This window comes from Mchenga conophoros, linkage group LG8 (genome assembly GCF_057382185.1).
Source record: "Mchenga conophoros isolate Kocher_MC1m ecotype Shallow Benthic linkage group LG8, M_conophoros_male_GT1.1, whole genome shotgun sequence".
NCBI classification, from domain to species: domain Eukaryota; kingdom Metazoa; phylum Chordata; class Actinopteri; order Cichliformes; family Cichlidae; genus Mchenga; species Mchenga conophoros.
In genome coordinates this window covers 4523097-4542097 of record NC_140533.1, presented here as the reverse complement: position 1 = coordinate 4542097, position 19001 = coordinate 4523097, and the positions used below count along the sequence as shown (strand labels likewise).

At 39.3% G+C, this 19001-nt stretch overlaps 1 protein-coding gene across 4 annotated transcripts in view; it reads left to right on the top strand.

Annotated features, from left to right (window-relative positions):
* Positions 1–19001, top strand: part of caskin2a (CASK interacting protein 2a) — a 56269-nt gene that overhangs the window by 18122 nt on the left and 19146 nt on the right. For all 4 annotated transcript variants that reach the window (XM_085283653.1, XM_085283652.1, XM_085283651.1 and 1 more), the window contains exons 3-7: positions 6990–7041; positions 11868–11965; positions 13136–13281; positions 14016–14111; positions 16417–16550. In XM_085283653.1, the coding sequence (XP_085139779.1) occupies positions 6990–7041; positions 11868–11965; positions 13136–13281; positions 14016–14111; positions 16417–16550 (526 nt within the window). The remainder of the gene's footprint in view (positions 1–6989; positions 7042–11867; positions 11966–13135; positions 13282–14015; positions 14112–16416; positions 16551–19001) is intronic.

The window sequence follows — 19001 nt, the reverse complement described above, 5'->3', positions numbered from 1 at the left end:
AGCATTGCTGTAGATCTATAGTAAAACTATTCCACAGTTTTACCCCATAAATAGTGACACAAAAGGTTTTAACCTTTGACCGTGCTTTAAGAATCCTTAGATTCAATTTCCCCCTCAATTCATAGTCTCCTTCTCTGTCATAGAACATCCTCTGTATATTTCCTGGTAACATATTGTATCTGGCCTTGTACATAATTTTTGCAGTTTTATATTTTATAAGATCCATAAACTTCAGTATTTTTAATTTCAAAAACATGATGTTAGTATGGTCTCTAAATCCTGCTATATTAATCATCCTGATTACTTTTTTTTAAATTTTACATATTGGTTGAAGTGCAGTTTTATATGTGTTTCCCCAAATTTCCACACAGTATTCCAAATATGGCAATATAAGTGAACAATAAAGTACCCGGAGTGATTTGGAAGGCAAAAAATATTTAACTTTACTTAGTACGGAGATGCTTCTTGACAGTTTGGCTTGTATATGCTTTATGTGAGGTTTCCAGCAGATTTTGTTATCTATTATCACACCCAGAAATTTTGTATCCGAAACTTGCTCTATTTGAACATTGTTTACTAATCATTTTGCTCCTGCATCTTTTTTACAATTTCCGAATAACATAAATGTAGTTTTTTCCAAATTTAATGATAGCTTATTTCTATCAAACCATGTTTTCAGTTTAATCATTTCTTGTGTGACAATTTCCAAAAGCTGCTGTAAGTTCTCTCCAGTACAAAAAATATTTGTATCATCTGCAAATAGAATAAACTGTAGTATATCTGATGTTCTGCATATATCATTGATATAGAGGATAAACAGCTTTGGTCCCAATACTGACCCCTGCGGAACTCCACAAACAATGTCCATACACTCTGATTGATATTCACCAATTTTCACAAATTGCTGCCTGTCTCTCAAATAACTCTTTACCCATTCTAACACCACTCCTCTAATGCCGTAGTACTCCAGTTTATCAAGTAATATGTCATGATTAATTGTGTCAAAAGCTTTTTTTAGGTCAATGAATACACTAACTATACATTGTCTTTTATCTATATTGTTGGTGATATTTTCGATCAGTTCCATTAATGCCAATGATGTTGATCTATTTGATCTGAAACCATACTGACTATCCATTATTATTTTGTGTTTATCTATAAATTTGTCAAGTCTATTACTAAAGACTTTTTCCAGTATTTTTGAAAATTGAGAAAGTAGAGAGACAGGCCTATAATTTGTGAATTGGTGTCTGTCACCATTTTTAAACAGTGGTGTTACTTTAGCTGTTTTCATTTGTTTTGGGAATGTACCAGTTTGTAAGGACAAATTGCAAATGTGTGTTAAGGGTTTGGAAATGCCCTCTATCACTCTCTTAACGATTTCCATATCAATGTCGTCAGAGTCTGTAGAGTTTTTTGTTTGTGATTTCCCAACAATATCAATGATTTCCATTTCTTCCACCACCGTTAAGAACATTGAATGAGGATTGCGGTCAATGAGTCTAGTTTCTTTCTCTACAGAATCTGTTATATCAGGAATTGTTTCAGCCAAGTCTGGCCCAACACTTACAAAGAATTTATTGAACTCATTTACCACATCTCTCATATTAGTAATATTTCTATCATTATTTGCGAAATACGAAGGATAGTCTGCCTGCCCCGAGCCCTTTTTGATGATGGTATTTAATGTTTTCCAGATCCCTTTAATATTATTTTTATTCATAATCAGTAATTTTTCATAGTATTCCTTTTTACATGACCTTAAAATACTCGTTAATTTATTTTTATATTTCTTGTATTTATTTTTAGCTTCTGTACTTCTGTTCAATATAAATTCTCTGTATAAGGTATTTTTCTTCTTACATGCATTTTGCAATCCTTTTGTAATCCATGGGCACTCTGCATATTTTTGTTTTTTACTATATTTCTTTACTGGGCAATGACTATTATATAACAGTTTAAATTTTCCTAAAAAAATCTCATAAGCTTTATCAATATTTTTTTCCTTATACAGCATCTCCCATTCTTGCTTGAGTAAATCACTTTTGAATGCGTTTATTGACTCTTCTGTTCTCACTCGTTTGTATTTTATTGTGTTTTGCTGTTTAACCTTCCTGTAATTGCTGTTATACACTATAAAAACAGGTAGATGATCACTGATGTCATTAATTAGGAGACCACTTATGGTTCTATTTTCTATTTCATTAGTAAATATATTGTCTATTAGGGTTGCCGACTGTGCTGTAATCCTGCTGGGCTTAGTGATCACTGGAAAAAGTCCCAAGCTATACATTGTATTAATAAATTCCTCTGTCGCTCTCTGCTTGTTTGGATTTAGTAGATCTATGTTAAAATCCCCACAAATGAACATGACTTTTTGATTTGTCCTAATGAATGTTTTATCTACCCACTCCTTAAAAATTTCAATATTAGAACCTGGTGTTCTATATATACAGCTTACAATGACATTTTTCTCTTTTCCCATACTAATTTCTATTGTTACACACTCTAATATATTATCTACCGCCATCGTCATTTTTTCTACCATCTTGTATTTTAAATTTTTATCCACAAACAAGGCCACACATCTATGAAAAGTACAAGTGTTTAAAGATGAGTTTATTTGAATGACTGTACTTTTGGGTGGTTTAAGTTGCAGTACTGTATCATATTTTGTCACTGTTGTGTCAAAAAATAACGCTTTTTTCAGCTTTTTTGCCTTTATGCATACATACATTATGGAGCCAGAGTAAAGCAGGGTTAGTCTCTGCTCTCCCTTGGTGGTTTGGTTTGAGGGACTGTATTTACTCTCTCAGTAATCAGTGCACTTAGATGGATGTGCTCCTCAGATAAGTGTTTCCCTTGATGAGGTCTTTACCACAACCCATGGTGGGGGCGGTTGTCCCAGCCCACAACTCCTAAATCAAGTGTCCTTCTCTGCTGTTGTAAATGAGAAGTCTGTTAGGGTGTAATTGGGTTTGCATATTCTGTGGGATAAGTCCATGGACTGTTTTCCAGATATAGAGGGAAAACTATAATGACATTCCAAAGAGACTAGCTTGCAAGTAAACACTGGGATTAATGCTATGTTTTTGTCAAAAGGCATTTAAAAGACTTTTCTGTCTTTCTGATATCATACTGAAAATACAGACACTACAAATTACATAATTGGCTATCTGACATATTACATTGCAGAGTTGCACCTTAGTACTTGCTGCTGCTTGCTTAAAATGTAAAAATGAAGAAAAACTAATTAGTTAGGTAGCAGTACTTGCTATTTTCTTGTACAGTGTACAAAATGGCAACAAACAGCATAAAACATGATGTTATTTCCAAGTGAGAAGAATTAAGCCAATGCGAACATCCCTCAAATCTTTATTCTATCTGAAGGCCACCATTTGGCAATACAAATGTACTCTTTCCTATTGAGTTTATGGGATTTGTCATGCTTGTGGGTCATATTGACTACAAAATTGTCTGTTTTAGAAGTCTTGGTCATACTGTGTTTCATTGGCTCAATGAATAATTATTTTTCGATCACAAGTCATTACCCAGTGAGCTTGCGGTTTTGCAGTCAGACGCGCTGCTTCCTCAAGTCTAGTTTTATGGAGCAGAGATGGTGAAAATGCTAATATCAAGGCTTCAAAATGGGATTTAAGAAATCAGTGGATGACTTCATGCTTCCATCTTTTATATGGCTAATGTGTGTAGCTCATAGACAGTGTAGTGTATAATGACACACTCTTGGGACCTGGAGGAAAACTGCAGCATTTTAGTAATTTTTTTAAATGAAGGTTCTGGTTGTTGCCATCAACGAGTTATCTCTTGCCAGCATAGAGACAGAGATAAACAGTAGGCCTTTATACACAAGTGTGTATTTTGGCTTTATGCATTTATTTTTTACGCAAGTAGATGATGATCAAAGCCATTTTAAACAGAGTTTTGCAGCTGTACAAACTAAACCAACACGGATCTCTGTCAGCTCCAGTCTTGTTGAAGGAGACAAAAATAAGCAGGCCAGCTTTTTTTCTGCTCTTTCTTTTTAATTTATATTTTCCAGCCGGTTTTTCCCAACATAAAGAGGGTTCACAGCCGTACTCGTCTGATCTTGCAGCAAGACTTTCCACAACTCATTTACATGTTTTCTTTCACCTCACACATACATATACACTAAAAAGAAACTTCCCCCTCATATTACCTGAAACTCATTTCTCCTCCTGCTCATCTCATCTCTTCTGATTGTTCCTCTTCCTTCATCTGCATTCTCTCCACATCAGAGTCGAGATCCGTTTTTTCTGTCCGGGATGCTTGAGCAACAGTAGTTTTGCAAACTGCTAATGCATCTGGTGATGCTATCAAAACACAGCACTGTGGGTTGGGGTTTTTTTTTTGGCTCTTTGTTCTGGCAGAGAGTGTTCACATCAACATCGTCTCATATCTTAGTGTTTAATCTTTTCATTTGGTCTATACACATCAGCTTTCAGAGGAGAGCAGACCCCGTCATTTCTCCATCTCTGCAAGAAAACACAATATTAGAGATTTACTACATCCCTTGTTACCAACTCTTAGGAATGACGTTGAGTCAAGATGCTGCTAATTGGATGTATGCTAATGTGAAAAGGAGGCCCTTGCTGCTTTTGTGTAAAGAGATAAAGAGCTAGGGCAGAAAAGTCGGGAGGCCACAGTTCATAGAGAGCTAACATGTAGGATTTCATGGTGGGCGTGCTATGTTAGGAATTCCAACTCATGTTGTAACTAGAACTCCTGAAAGGCTCTGTTCTTTCCTGGTGGCTGGGACATCTCAGACCCCGCTTTGGCACTGAGCCCAGCCCCTCTGTCTAATTATCAATGTGCCTTTTTGTGTCTTTGGACTCTTGTTTTTATGTATGTCTTCAGCAACATCAGCTCTACAAAAGGCCTGGAACTGCTGTAAAATGAACACAGCAACGTTAGGCATGACTGTATTTATTCTCTATGCACAAGTGTTCAAACACTCTTACTGATTTCCTCACATGAAGTGAGAATTTCTAATTTATCCACTGAATTCACTGAAGTTTCCTAGAAGTTACCCAAATTGACCCGCATAAGTCTGTAAAGGTTAAATTGGATCATTAACGAACTTAAGTTTTACACACGAGTCATTACAGGATCGTGTTACTTTAAAAATCTAAATCCAAGTCATTTTCTCTTGATGACTTTTGTGGACTAGAAAATCAATATATCAGAAAGAAAGACAGAAATAATATTTAATCATTGCTCCATAGGTCTATCGTTTAGGAGGCTGAGGGGTAGCAGTGGCCAGACTCCAGCGAACCACGATAAAAGCCATTATCCACAAATGGAGAAACCTTGTAACAGTGGTGAACAGTGGCCTACCAAAAAGTTAAAGAATTTTGAGGTCAAGTCCAAATGCACTTCCTTGGGTTCAGTTTTCAGACCTGGGGATGTTCCTGGCAACTAATTTCTTAGTCGACTACATGAGGAAAAAAATGAGGCTAACCAGCTCGTCTAAAACTAAGAAACACTCAGACATTGAGTTACATTTGTGAACCTTGAATAGGACAATGTCAAAAACTCAGACAAAGGCATTTGAAACCATTAATCACAATTAAAATGTTAACAGTTACACTAAATGACTGGTACCAAATAGTGATAACAATGACTAATTGTGTTGTCGCACACATCCCTAATCTATACCGTGTTCATCAACAACGCGGTCATTTTTTAAAGCGATGAAACCTGTTATCCATCCGTCTGCAGTCTGCTATTTGGCTCAAGCACTAATAAAAATGGTTGCAGCAAGGGTGGATGTCACAGTTTGCAATGATCAACATGTCAGCTGTAATCATAGCTGTAGAAACAGTGGACTGTTGAGTTGATGCTGGCAGTGTTTCTACAAGTGCAACAAGTTTTCCACACTTCTGCACACCTCTACAGACACACACACACAGTCACATGTGATTTTCCACACCTGTGTGGGAAAACACAATGAAAGGAATTGACTCAGATGAATGGTGCTGATTTAGAGGGCCTGGTAATCTGGTTCCTTGGTAGACAGTGGAGCCTTTACTTTGCCAGTCTCTGCTGTAGGATGAGAAACAATAGAGCTATGTGAGGAGCATTTTCATTTCTTTTTAGATGCTGAAGATGGATTATATTTGCTATCGGAGTGTAGTTTGGTATTAGTTAAAATGTGGCATTAAGGGTGGAGTGAAGCATTGGGATGATGTAAGATGTGAGTTGGATAGTTAAAGAAAAGAGAAATATGCACGTACAAGATTTAGTTCTGTCACACTGAAAGGTCTGACTTTGATATTTTATCAAACTTTTTAAAGGTTCCTGAATAAAATGTATTTATTTCATAACCGCTAAACCTGTTTGTTGGCAACTACTCTTCAATTTGAGTTCACCTCAGTTGTTGTGAGTCAGGATGATTGCAAGACAAAAGATCATTGCAGTGTAGTCTGTCTTGGAGTGCTGAATGAATGAGTGAGACATGGAATAAGAAGCACTGTCTCTTCCGAGGAGAGTGGGGAACAAAACAACAACAACCTGTAGTCAGTTAGGAAGACTGAACTGGTATATTTGCACCAAGTATATCTTTTATCCGTGCATGCTCGAGTTTTTTAAGCTGTCACTCTCAATTTTAAAGAGCTGTGATAAGATGCCGATGTAAATGAGGGCAAATCATACATTTCTGCAAGGTTGAATCATTTGGCTGCTGTGAGGGTGTCAGACTCGCTGTGAGATGGGGAAGGGTGAGGCAACGGGAGGCGAGGAAAGCTCTCCATCCTGTCAGGGATGTCACGTTGTTTGATAAAGGGAGTGACGACAGAGAGAAGTGCAGAGGAAAGAGAAACATTTTGAAGGCACACACAGGTTTGAGGGATTGGCAGAGCGCTCTGAATAAAAACAAATAGAATCAAATATGTCGGCAATGACCTGTTTTTGACCCTCTTGTCATTTTGTCCATGTCTGTCTTTTTCCAGAGCTGCTGGGCTCTACCAAGAGGCTCAACATCAACTACCAAGACTCAGATGGGTAAGAGGCGTGCATGTGTGTACGTGTTTATGTGCGTCTCAGCGAGAGATGAACACGAAGCTGAGTCAGTGGAATGCAATGGAAGAGTCATTGTTTCTTGATTGATGTGCAGATTGTGTTCAGTCTTCACAGAATGACTCACAGTAGAATCACACGCATGTGCTGACAGAGTGTCCTTCAGTTTTTACCTCACTCTTTGTTTTCCGATAATGTCTGTTAGAGCTTGGAGTAAAATGATTCTTTATATTCACTTAGATTCATTCTGACTTCTTTCAGAGGTTTATAGAAGATGTTACCTTTATTCCTGCAGTTTAAGGCTACAGACACTCTACGGAAAACAGTGACTGGAGACCACCGAGCAACATTATTGCAACCATATCCAGTCGAAGTGGTTGCATCAGGTCTGAGACCGCTCCTATTCAGTTGCTGCCTTCAAAGTGACTTTGGTGCATCATGATGGCGATGAATCAGAAATAAAACTGTGTTAAGATGGATTATCAGCTTATGAATGAATAGGGTTAAGTTGGCACTTATATGCAATATGTTTATTGCATATAAGTACCAACTAAATGTACCATAATTAAATGTGAAAAACCTCAAATCTGTTGCTCACTGTTTCTGTTTGCATCACAGCTGCAGTGCGGTACAGAGCCAGGGGCAGGCTTGCCACTGTCAGCGTATTGACAAACTAAAAATGAAAACAATAAGAAGAGGCTGAGGAAAACTGAATATGTTTATGATAGAAGGATGAACTCTGAAAATGCCGGGGACTGTGTTGCTCTGAGAACTGAGACTGAGGTGGAGCACGAGTTGCTTTATTACTATTCTTCCATATTAACATGAAATCTATGTGTCATTGGTGACATGTATGAGATGCTGACTGACACAAAACATTTATTTATTTATTATTTATTTATTTTCATTTTCATGTTTTTTTGGAGGGGAGGTCTCATGCATATATGTCTGGAGGTAGAATAGAGTAGATAGAATAGAATAATCCTTTAATTGTCCCACAAGGGGAAATTTGGTTGTATCAGCAGCAAAAAAACACGCATACACAAAAAGAACAGGACACAGAACAGAAAACACAATTTTTACATGTTTACATCATGGACAATAGCTACAGAGCAGAGTACAATACAGTTGTTAAATTTAGCGTACAGATAGTGTGCAAACAGAGCAGGATACTGAAAGAAGAGTGACATGTTATAGAGCGACATATAGAGTACATAGGGTGACATGTTATAGAGGGACATATAGAGTACATAGAGTGACATGTTATAGAGGGACATATAGAGTACATAGAGTGACATGTTATAGAGCGATATATAGAGTACATAGAGTGACATGTTATAGAGGGACATATAGAGTACATAGGGTGACATGTTATAGAGGGACATATAGAGTACATAGGGTGACATGTTATAGAGGGACATATAGAGTACATAGAGTGACATGTTATAGAGGGACATATAGAGTACATAGAGTGACATGTTATAGAGGGACATATAGAGTACATAGAGTGACATGTTATAGAGCGACATATAGAGTACATAGAGTGACATGTTATAGAGCGACATATAGAGTACATAGAGTGACATGTTATAGAGCGACATATAGAGTACATAGGGTGACATGTTATAGAGGGACATATAGAGTACATAGAGTGACATGTTATAGAGCGACACATAGAGTACATAGGGTGACATGTTATAGAGGGACATATAGAGTACATAGAGTGACATGTTATAGAGCGACATATAGAGTACATAGAGTGACATGTTATAGAGCGACATATAGAGTACATAGAGTGACATGTTATAGAGCGACATATAGAGTACATAGGGTGACATGTTATAGAGGGACATATAGAGTACATAGAGTGACATGTTAGTTTGCATCCTGTGTCATCTACCAAGTTGGACACCTGTCGGTGTTAATTATTGAAGTTAAGTGGCACAACTCACTAAACAGTACTATAGGGATGATTCTATATATTAAACCGTTTGTGTTGTTGCATTTACTGTTGAGTGTCTGAACAGGAAAGAATAGGACAGGGAATATTGCCCATATTGATTTGGCTAATCTTTAACTTAACATTCAGACATTATTCCAGCAAGAGATATTTGTTATGCACTAGCACCTATTGAGGAAGGGAAGGGAAAGAAATGTGAATGTTGCTTTGTGTGTGTGCACTGCTGAGAAAAGACACACAAAGCTGCTTTCATTGTGTGCTGATCTCTGTGTATAAATGAAACTAAAAGCCTAAAACACTGGAAAAGAAAGGAAAACAAGGTGTACTATATCATTGTGTGTGTGTTTTGGGATTTGCCTCCTCTCTTCTTCAGCTTGCTCTGTTTAGCTCAGTTTTGCTCTGTTTCAATGAAAAATCTTATCTTCATTTTAAGTATTATTGCAGAGAAGGAATATGTGGAGTTTGGCTCAAAACACTCTGAGTGAGAATTGAGAGTTGAGTAAAGAGTAAGAGACAGAACCAAAACTTTTGGCAATGCACTTACAGATTTGAGCCATCCAGCGAATTATGCATTTGTTTTGATACATTTGATCTCCCCTTGAATTTTAACAAACACTTAGCGGCATTTACTCACATATGAGATGCACAATAAGGTTTTCTGAGTGCTTTTCTGTGTTAAACTTAGTGTAATTTATACAAAATTGAATGCCACAAACATTAGTAACTCATTGTGTCTCGACTTGGAGAAATAAATGATGGAGCAGACGAGTTGCTCCTTGGCACAGTGACTGATCGCAGTGTGTTGGCAAGCTGTCCAACCGAGATAGTTTGGAGACAGGTTACCTTTGCAGTCACCTTGTGACCTAAACTGCTGTCCCAGGGGTTGAGGGTGCTGCATGCTCTCTGGGTGACCAGTTAATCGTTGTAACTAGTTACAGGTGATCCCAGACAGCCAAACTTAAATGCAATCACTTTTCATGGTCCCATGATGGTTACCAGCTTTTTTTCCTTTAGTGTGGCTGAGGCAGCAGGAAGTTATGAAGGCAGAGAAATAAAGCATCTTTGCTACCTGATGAGCCGTGTTCTAAATAGTATAGATAGGACAATGGTGCCAACATTAGCCTAACTTCTTATGATGTAGCATTCAGAATTGGCTTTCATGGAGCTGGAAGACGCGGTGCCATTGTTGCACCACTGTCCTGACTGCACTGTGTAGATATTTTTAAGGCCTATTTCTATGTCATCTTTAAGCAAAAAGAATATGAAAATATGAAATGATGTCCGTGCTCCACTGTGTCCACGTGTTGCCTGGTTATACTTCTGTGATCAGCCAGTGTTGGTTGGTTACATATGTTTTAGTCTTGTTTGAATACATTTGCAGACAAATAAACTGCTCCCATTAGGGCAGCTGTGAGTCAGTATTGTACTCTTTTATTATTTAGATTTTTAAGTAACCGCTTTTGATTCAGTTTGGCTCTTCTGTTCATCCTGTGTAGATATGCTTCAAGAATGCACATTTTATGTAAGACGTTTACTGTTTTTCCCTTCAGATGTACTTTTGTAGTTTTATTTCAGTAGGCCTTAAAACACGCAAAGAATCTCCCTTTCCAGACTGCAGTCTGAGTCTCAGTCTACGTGTGATGTGATTCTGTGTTGACTTAGACCCGCTGCGTGTGTCTACATGCAAGGTCAGTTCAGTGTGTGGGAGGTGACATACAATAGGGGTGCTGAAATCAAACATGCACGACTGCGACAAGACGAGTGCAGAAGGTGAACAAATCGTCTGCTGTCACCAAGTCAAAATTATCCCAGGAGGACATTTTCAGACGTGTTTGTAGAAAGTCACCGTAACTGATGACTCAAGATGAGTAGACAGGAATGTGAAAGAATAAATGGTGGTATATGTGTGCTGAGGAGACATCTGAATAATGTGAGTGATAAGATACGCCATCTCACAGTCTGCAGATACAGTCGGAGCTTCGGGTCTGGTCTAAACTCTAAAAGACCTTACAACTCAAGTTTCGTCTTGTTTTCTTTTTTTGGTGTACCTGGCCTCTTTAAAGCTAACTGTACCTAATAACTCTGGATCAAAGGAATGTATATATTATAGTTTATAATAATTTATATCGATGTTTCTAAATACACATCTTGGATAGAAGATGGGACATAGGTCATCTATTTGTTCTGAACTGAACGTTTTGAAACCTGGACATTTTCTGCCTTTTAATGATGTAAAGTTCAACCTTTTGACATGAAAGTCTGTGGGTCACTTTGTGTGCCAGGAAGCTGTGTGTCAGATCTGCATGAACCTGTTGCTTAATGTGAGGTATCGGTAAAAAATTATCTGTTGTGACTACGTAAGTTTTGTTTTGCAATGACTGCATCAGGCTGTGACAAATCACCTGAAAGCATGAATGAAGCAGATATTTAATCCCCATGTCAGACGAGTGTGTCACAGCTTCAACTGTGGAGTGTTCACTGTGTTTCTGTCCCCCCAGAAAAAGCAAAACTCATCACCAAAGAATTTATGTCTTTAATTTCTCCCTTAGTCATCTATATCGTGACCTGACAGACACCCAGAGACAAACACTTAGATTTTATCTCTGAAGCTGTGATGAACAAACACACTCACACATTTTCAAATTATACACACACATAAACCGTCACACCCACTTTATCAGAATTAGATCAGGTTTGATGTGACCACACACATACACATCAGTTTACTGTTTTTTTTGCAAAAGGTCTCACTGTAAAGGCAACAGGATGATTTCTAACTCTCTCATGCCCTCACCTGTCCCTACTCTTGATCTGTCTTGTCTCCATGTTTTTCCTCTGTCTCCTCTCGCAGCTTCTCGGCCCTGCATCATGCAGCTCTAACGGGGACCATCGAGCTGCTGTCTCTGCTGCTGGAGGCCCAGGCCACGGTGGATATCAAGGACATAAACGGTATCATGATGGCGGAACAGCTTTGCCGGTTAACCCAGTGTCACCACGCAAACCCACAATTTAGGGGGGGGGGAAAAATCCCAAATGTTCATGATGAAGAAGTCAGTTGAGGTTAAATTGAGCATGAAACCTCTTCACAAGTTTTCTGACACTCTCAGCTGAAAATAAATTTGACCCATATGAATAAATATGATTCACTTTGAAGTGGCTGCAGTGCTAATGTAGATATCCTCAGACTCCAAGTGGAACACATACAGTTGAATTTGGCAGCTTGGCTCCTGAAACCAGAGGTGTGTAGAGCTCTTGAAGCATGTCCTGCCAGCTTTTCAGTTTTGTTGTATCCACTGGCCTCAGCAGGGGGCGTCAACCCTCCTTTGGGCATTATTGACAGCCAGTGCATGGAAACAGAATAGCTCTATATCCTAATCAGACAAACAAACAAAATCAAACAAATTCACCTAACCAGAAAACAACAGGAAGTGAAAGACAAACAAACAATAAAACTGCTCTCCTTATTCAACATGGCATAATACTTCCAAATCATTAATTACAGATAGTGCTGGATCTTATGGGACATGAAAATATCTTCTCAAATATGAAAAAGCTTTAGTCTTTCTGTACTGTGAAACAAAAACTGTTGCTCCAGCCTCTGTACACTTACTACTGTTATATTGTCATTAGAAGTTAACTTTAACACATTAACCACATCTGAGTATGAACTGCAGCACTGACTAATTTCCAACCTTTAGCTGAGAATTCAGTTTTCAGATCTTCTTTCCATGTGTTTAACTTCTAATGTGGACTCCTCCAGTAAACAGAATGTAAATCCACTTTCTTATCATCATCATTATTTCAATAAGTGTTTGTGAGGAACAGTTACAATAAAAAGCATATTCCAATTAAATGTATGCCTTAGTTTGTCAAAAGATATGATTGCATAATGATCTGGATGATAATTCAAGTGGAGGGAGGTGGTGCGCGAGCCTACAAAAATAACAGTGACAGCCTTAATATATGTGTATTACTGATAGTTATTATGAAATAAAATAATTTTTCATTTTAAGAGGTCATGCCTAAGTAGCAGTCCCTGTATCTAATAACATTTTAAAACGATTGCTTTTTTATTCTTGCCTCCTAACCTCTTCTTACCTTTCTCATTTCCACATTTAGGCATGCGTCCCCTCCACTACGCAGCGTGGCAGGGTAAAGCTGACTCTGTTCTATTGTTGCTGAGAGCCGGCGCTGCAGTCAACTCCCCTTCCAATGATGGACAGATACCATTGCATCTCTCTGCACAGTACGGACACTATGAGGTGGTGAGTAAGCAGACAAACACCAGAGGCTAAAGGCAAAGTTCCAAGGTTTTACCTGTCCTCCCATTTCACTGAAATCGATCCCCTTTGTGCCTCAGCTGGTATTGTCCAGCAACAATAGCAGTAATACCATTAATGCATACCATACCAGCCTACAGGGAGTAACGACGAATATTCCTTTCTACGTGCTTGCTGGAATGTTTGAAATGACAGTTGCGTATACCGTGCACATACAGAACTTGTTACGTCATACAACCCCTACCCATGCCTGACCTCTTTAGAACACACACACACACACACACACACACACACACACACATTAATGAGCATGTTGGGAAGACTGACATGTGAAAGCAAGTAAAAATAATAATAATAATGGATTGCATTTATATAGCGCTTTTCGGGACCCTCAAAGCGCTGTACAATAACACTATCCATTCACTCACACATTCACACACTGGTGGAGGCAGCTACAGTTGTAGCCACAGCTGCCCTGGGGCAGACTGACAGAAGCGAGGCTGCCATATCGCGCCATCGGCCCCTCTGGCCATCACCAGTAGGTGAGGTGTCTTGCCCAAGGACACAACAACCGAGACTGTCCGAGCCGGGGCTCAAACCGGCAACCTTCCGATTACAAGACGAACACCCAACTCTTGAGCCATGAGTTGGGCCACGAGTGCGTAATATATTAGTTGATTGCACTAATTTTACATTCTCTCCCTCTTCTTGGCTCTCAGTCTGAGATGTTGCTGCAGCATCAGTCTAATCCCTGCTTCATGAACAAGGCTAAGAAGACACCACTAGATTTGGCCTGTGAGTTTGGCAGACTGAAGGTATGAAAAGATTTTTGTGGAAGTTCCATATCTTTGATGTCTTCTTTTCCAAAATAAGAATGAGGTTGTTTTTTCTGCAGGTATTTGCTTATAAACCAAAATATTCCCTGGATTAAAACTGATTATGACATCACATGAAAAGTTCACACATCTGCTCAAAATGAAAATTATCCATTACTTTATTTTAAGTAATAAAATAATTTCTGAGATCATGATATGTACTCAGCACAGGGTTGCTGCAGGTCAAAAAAAGCCTGAAAAAGTCTCAAAGTTTGAAAATGAACGTTTTTTAAGAGAAATACTGTAGTTGTTAAATGTTCAGTCGTTTTTACAGCTGGCAAAAAAAAGTTAAAAATCAATGTATAGCGCTTTACTAGTCCCTAAGAACCCGAAAGCGCTTTACACATCCAGTCATTCACACATCCACACACTGGTGATGGCAGCTACATTGTAGCCACAGCCACCCTGGGTGCACTGACAGAGGCGAGGCTGCCGGATACTGGCGCCACCGGGCCCTCTGACCACCACCAGTAGGCAACATGTGAAGTGTCTCAAAGACCGAGACTGTCCAAGCCGGGGGTCGAACCGGCAACCTTCCGATTACAAGGCGAACTCCCAACTCTTGAGCCACGATCGCCCCATGATGTGGGTTATAATGTGGGTTATTTTCTATATAATGTGGGTCATTTTCTATAGCCATAGTTATTACAGTAATGTCACTTGCTCAGGTGACAGATGGATGTAGACACTGTGACTTCACCGATAGCTTTCTCCCCAGCACGCTAGCTTATTAAAACCACAGTGCCGGTAGATCTGACTTTAAAATCGAGGTCTGTTGCCTGTTTATATGGTATTATTTACAAAGTAGACATGTCTATGCTTTTTGTGCACTTCTCTGCGCTCTAATGTGGACCATAATGTGGACATGTTTCATTTAGTAAGACCTCGAGACCTTAAACTCATTCGAAAGATCGAAGGTGGTGAGAAGCTCCATACACCTGAAGTTATTCATGAAACCTACAGATGACCCTTAGTGGCTGTTAGAAGGAACTGAAGTTTAAAATGCCCCAGTTTTCTGAGCCATAAGTTAAGCCCATCTTTCATATGCAGTCTATGACTGCTCCATTAGCAACTTCACAGTAGAGGCCCATGCACTTATGTTACACTACCTGTTAACTGATGTAAAGAAAAAAAAATGAAAGTACAAATAGGAGAGACAACGAGAGAGGCAGCGGGAGTAATGTTCAATAACCATGAACAGCCTTCAGCTCCAAGAGTCTGTTTAGTTCCAGTTCAGTTAGTTTCACTTTAATGTCGTGTACCATCATAGTCCAAATAATATATGTAATTTCTTTTAATGTTGACCTTTTAATTGAGTTTAATCTAACTGAATGAGGGTGGAACAGTGGTGCGATGGTCAGCAGTGTCGCCTCACAGCAAGAAGGTCCTGGTTTCGAATGAATCAGCTGAATGGTGGTCTCTGTGTTATAGTGACAGACTAGAAGGTGCTCGAGTTGTACCCCGCCTCTCACATTATGACGCCTAGTATAGGCCCCACCCCCTCTGCAACCCTGAATTGGATAAGTGGAAGAAACTTGATGGAAACAGTTTATTTATTGATGTTTTACAAAGGTCACAGGAACCCCGGGGTTATTTTTTAAACAAAAAGAGTACTGAAGTTAGCCCTTTAGTGAGATGTATATAGGTTTTCTTCATATGTGCAATCCAGTTGTTTGCATATGAGAACACGTGTTTTTCATGCTTTTTTTTATTTTAATGTGAATGGCCTAAGGCAAACACAAACCTTTGCTGAGACAACAAGGCTGAGCTAAATCGAGCTCATTTCTGTGAAAGCAGAAGAGGCTTCAGTAGCTCCTTTTAGACTTTGTGAAGAGATTGCATATTGCAGTGCCTCTGCCACATCAGTGGATAAGCCCAGCTGTGAGATGTATAGCTGGCTCTGTTATTAAGAATTAGACAGACGCACACTTCCCATGCTTGTTAAACGTTCGCTCGTCTGCTCTGAGTTTGCAGTTTGGCTATGAAAGAAAATCGTAAGCTTTGGGCTGTTTTTTGTCACACAGTATTTGTGGGTGTATGCAGAGGCTGTGGTATCTTTAGACGACTGCTGAGTAGTGGATAAGCCTCTGTGCTCGTTTAACCCTATATATAAGTCACCATTTACACTCTAATACGTCAATATATATTTTTAGCATATATACATATATATATATATATGTGTGTGTGTTACTAAGGCTGTAATTCCTGTCCTGATTCTGCCATTTCATCTCAATTTTTTTGTTAGGTGACTCAGTTACTGCTGAGCAGTAATATGGTTGCAGCCCTGTTAGAAGGAGAAAGAGGAAACGGCAGCCTGGACTCTCCCTCCACCACCCCACTCCACCTAGCAGCCAGGAATGGACACAAAGACATCATCAAGTAAACAGCAGCTCAGAGTGGCATTAAATGTTAAACATTATGATACAGTATCATGTAACACAGTGGATTCTGGATTCAATATCCAGGCATTGCTTTTCCTTTGATTGACAGTCTGAGCATCTGCGTTCACAGCCAGCATTTGCACACTGTTGTAGTTCAGCCCTTAAAATTGAAAAAATAAACTCTTAATTTTCAAAGGAATATAAAATACGTATAGTATGCACGAATAGTTTAGCTACAAAGTTGTTGTTGAACTGATACTTATGCCCACTAGTTAAAGAACTAGTATTTACAGTCATGGGAAATAGAAAGCAGGCCCACTGCAGGCAAAAACACACCATTAAGTACGCTACAGGAGATTCGCGCCCTGAATCATTCCAACGAATGTCACTAGAACAATCGCTAGCTGCACTCCACATGACAGGAAGCGCAAACAGGGGATGGGAATTACCGGTGCAGCTACACAGCTGGTTTAAAAGCTTGAGCCCAAGTAGAAAATATTTTATTAGGCGACTAGATGACTAATTGTCAATATTGTCACTAGTCAGTACCAGGCACACTAGTCATTTAATCTAATTGTTTCACATTTTAATTGATGCCCAATTCTGATGGAGCAGTTTTCTGCTGGAGCATCGTTGTAGAGAAGGGCCATAAAAGTGTTGACCTCTGTCTCTTTTTTTTGTTAACTCTATTATTGTTAGTTCTTTAAAAGGCCAAGAATAAGACTGCAGATACAAGTGGCAGAAATACTTTTTCCGAAGGGTGGATGGACTCTTCCTCAACACAGGGTGAGCCAATCAGTCATTCAGGAAGGGCTCAGAGTAGACCTGCTACTCCTCCACATTGAAGGAGCCAGCTGTTTGCCTCCTGGGTAAGGTGTTCCAGCCAGGATTGTCCTACTGGAAGGAGGACGCGGGGCAGACCTAGCACACGCTGGAGAGATTATATCTCTCAGCTGGCTTGAGAATGCACCGACATTTCCCCAGATAAACTGGAGGAGCTGGCTGGGTTGAGGGAAGTCTTCCCCCGCTTCTGCTACTGCCCCAAGACCTCACTTTGGATAATCAAAAGAAAAAAACCGCCTAAACTACTTTTGCACTTATGCTGTGCAAAAAAATAGAACTTTATTAATCCCTTGGGGAGGTCCCCTAAAGGAAATAATAAAACTACTGTCACTACTACTGTACTATAATTCTGCTGCTGCTGGCATCATTTAAAAAAAAGGATGCAAAATGACCTTCACCTTATAAATGCTGCTGCTTTAACATGGTGTTTATTGTAGGCAAACTGTAATGGGTAAACTTAACACAGAAGTCCAATAACAGAACACCACTTGAGTTCAGATTAGACTGACCAGTCCTGCCAGTCACGCCCCTCCAGATTTCACTGGCCTCCACGTGAGCGGTAAAGTCTCCCAGTGGAGTGACATTCTCTGACCTGAAGGGTAGGGAAGCAACCCTCTTATCGCTTAAAATGCTGTTATTGCAGTCATATCCTCTCTGTGAATGGTACTCATAGCCAGTGATCAGTGGTCATGACATTTTGGATATTAACAATCATGAAACTGACCTCACGGCCCATTGTTAAGCAATGGTGCTAGCTCAGATGAGTCACAAAACGCTTATCCCACTGAAAGCGCTATGTCCAAATGAACAGAATCAACTTTCTGGGATTTCTTTACGTGGATGTTCGAGCATGTGTCAAGACTGAACAAGAACTGTTACCATTTGAATTAATTCTGTAACTTTGTAACAATCTGTCCAGCACCAAAAAGAAAACATTGTACTATGAGGTTTAATCCCAATCGACTTTGCACTTTCAGCCTGTTTCAGCCTAAAAATGTCTTTGCCATGTAATCCCATCCCGCTGTTTTAGACATGCTGCCAACTATTCCCATCCCGTCTAAATTATTAAATATCTCATGCAACACCATCCATCTCCCCCTCTCCTGGAGTTGAAAGTGAATACTTAGTAATAAGTCCGTACAACATCATACCGCCTGTGATAATACTGGTGGAAGTTTGTGCATGATACAAAAATGTCATACTGCGATATCCTTGGTAGCAGAGAAGCCTATGCTCAACACAAACATGAACTGAAAAATAACACACACACACACACACTCCTACACTTCACTGACAACCACATAAGTTTATTCAGAATTTACACAGCAGAATTTGGAATATGATACTAAGGGATTTATGGCACTTCAAAGACTGCCATACCTAAGCTGCAAATGTATTTGTAACTTCTCCCTTTTTGCAATAACTGGAGGAGCTTTATGCAAACAGGATATGACTTTGTGCCTGGAAAGATGGGAACTTTCTGTTGTTTTAGTATCATATACATCTGCCTGTGTTAGAAACTACGCTTTAGCAATTCATTCAGAGATCATTTCTGATCATGACACCTCATGTTCAGAATCTTTGCTCTAGCACATTCTGTACTGTG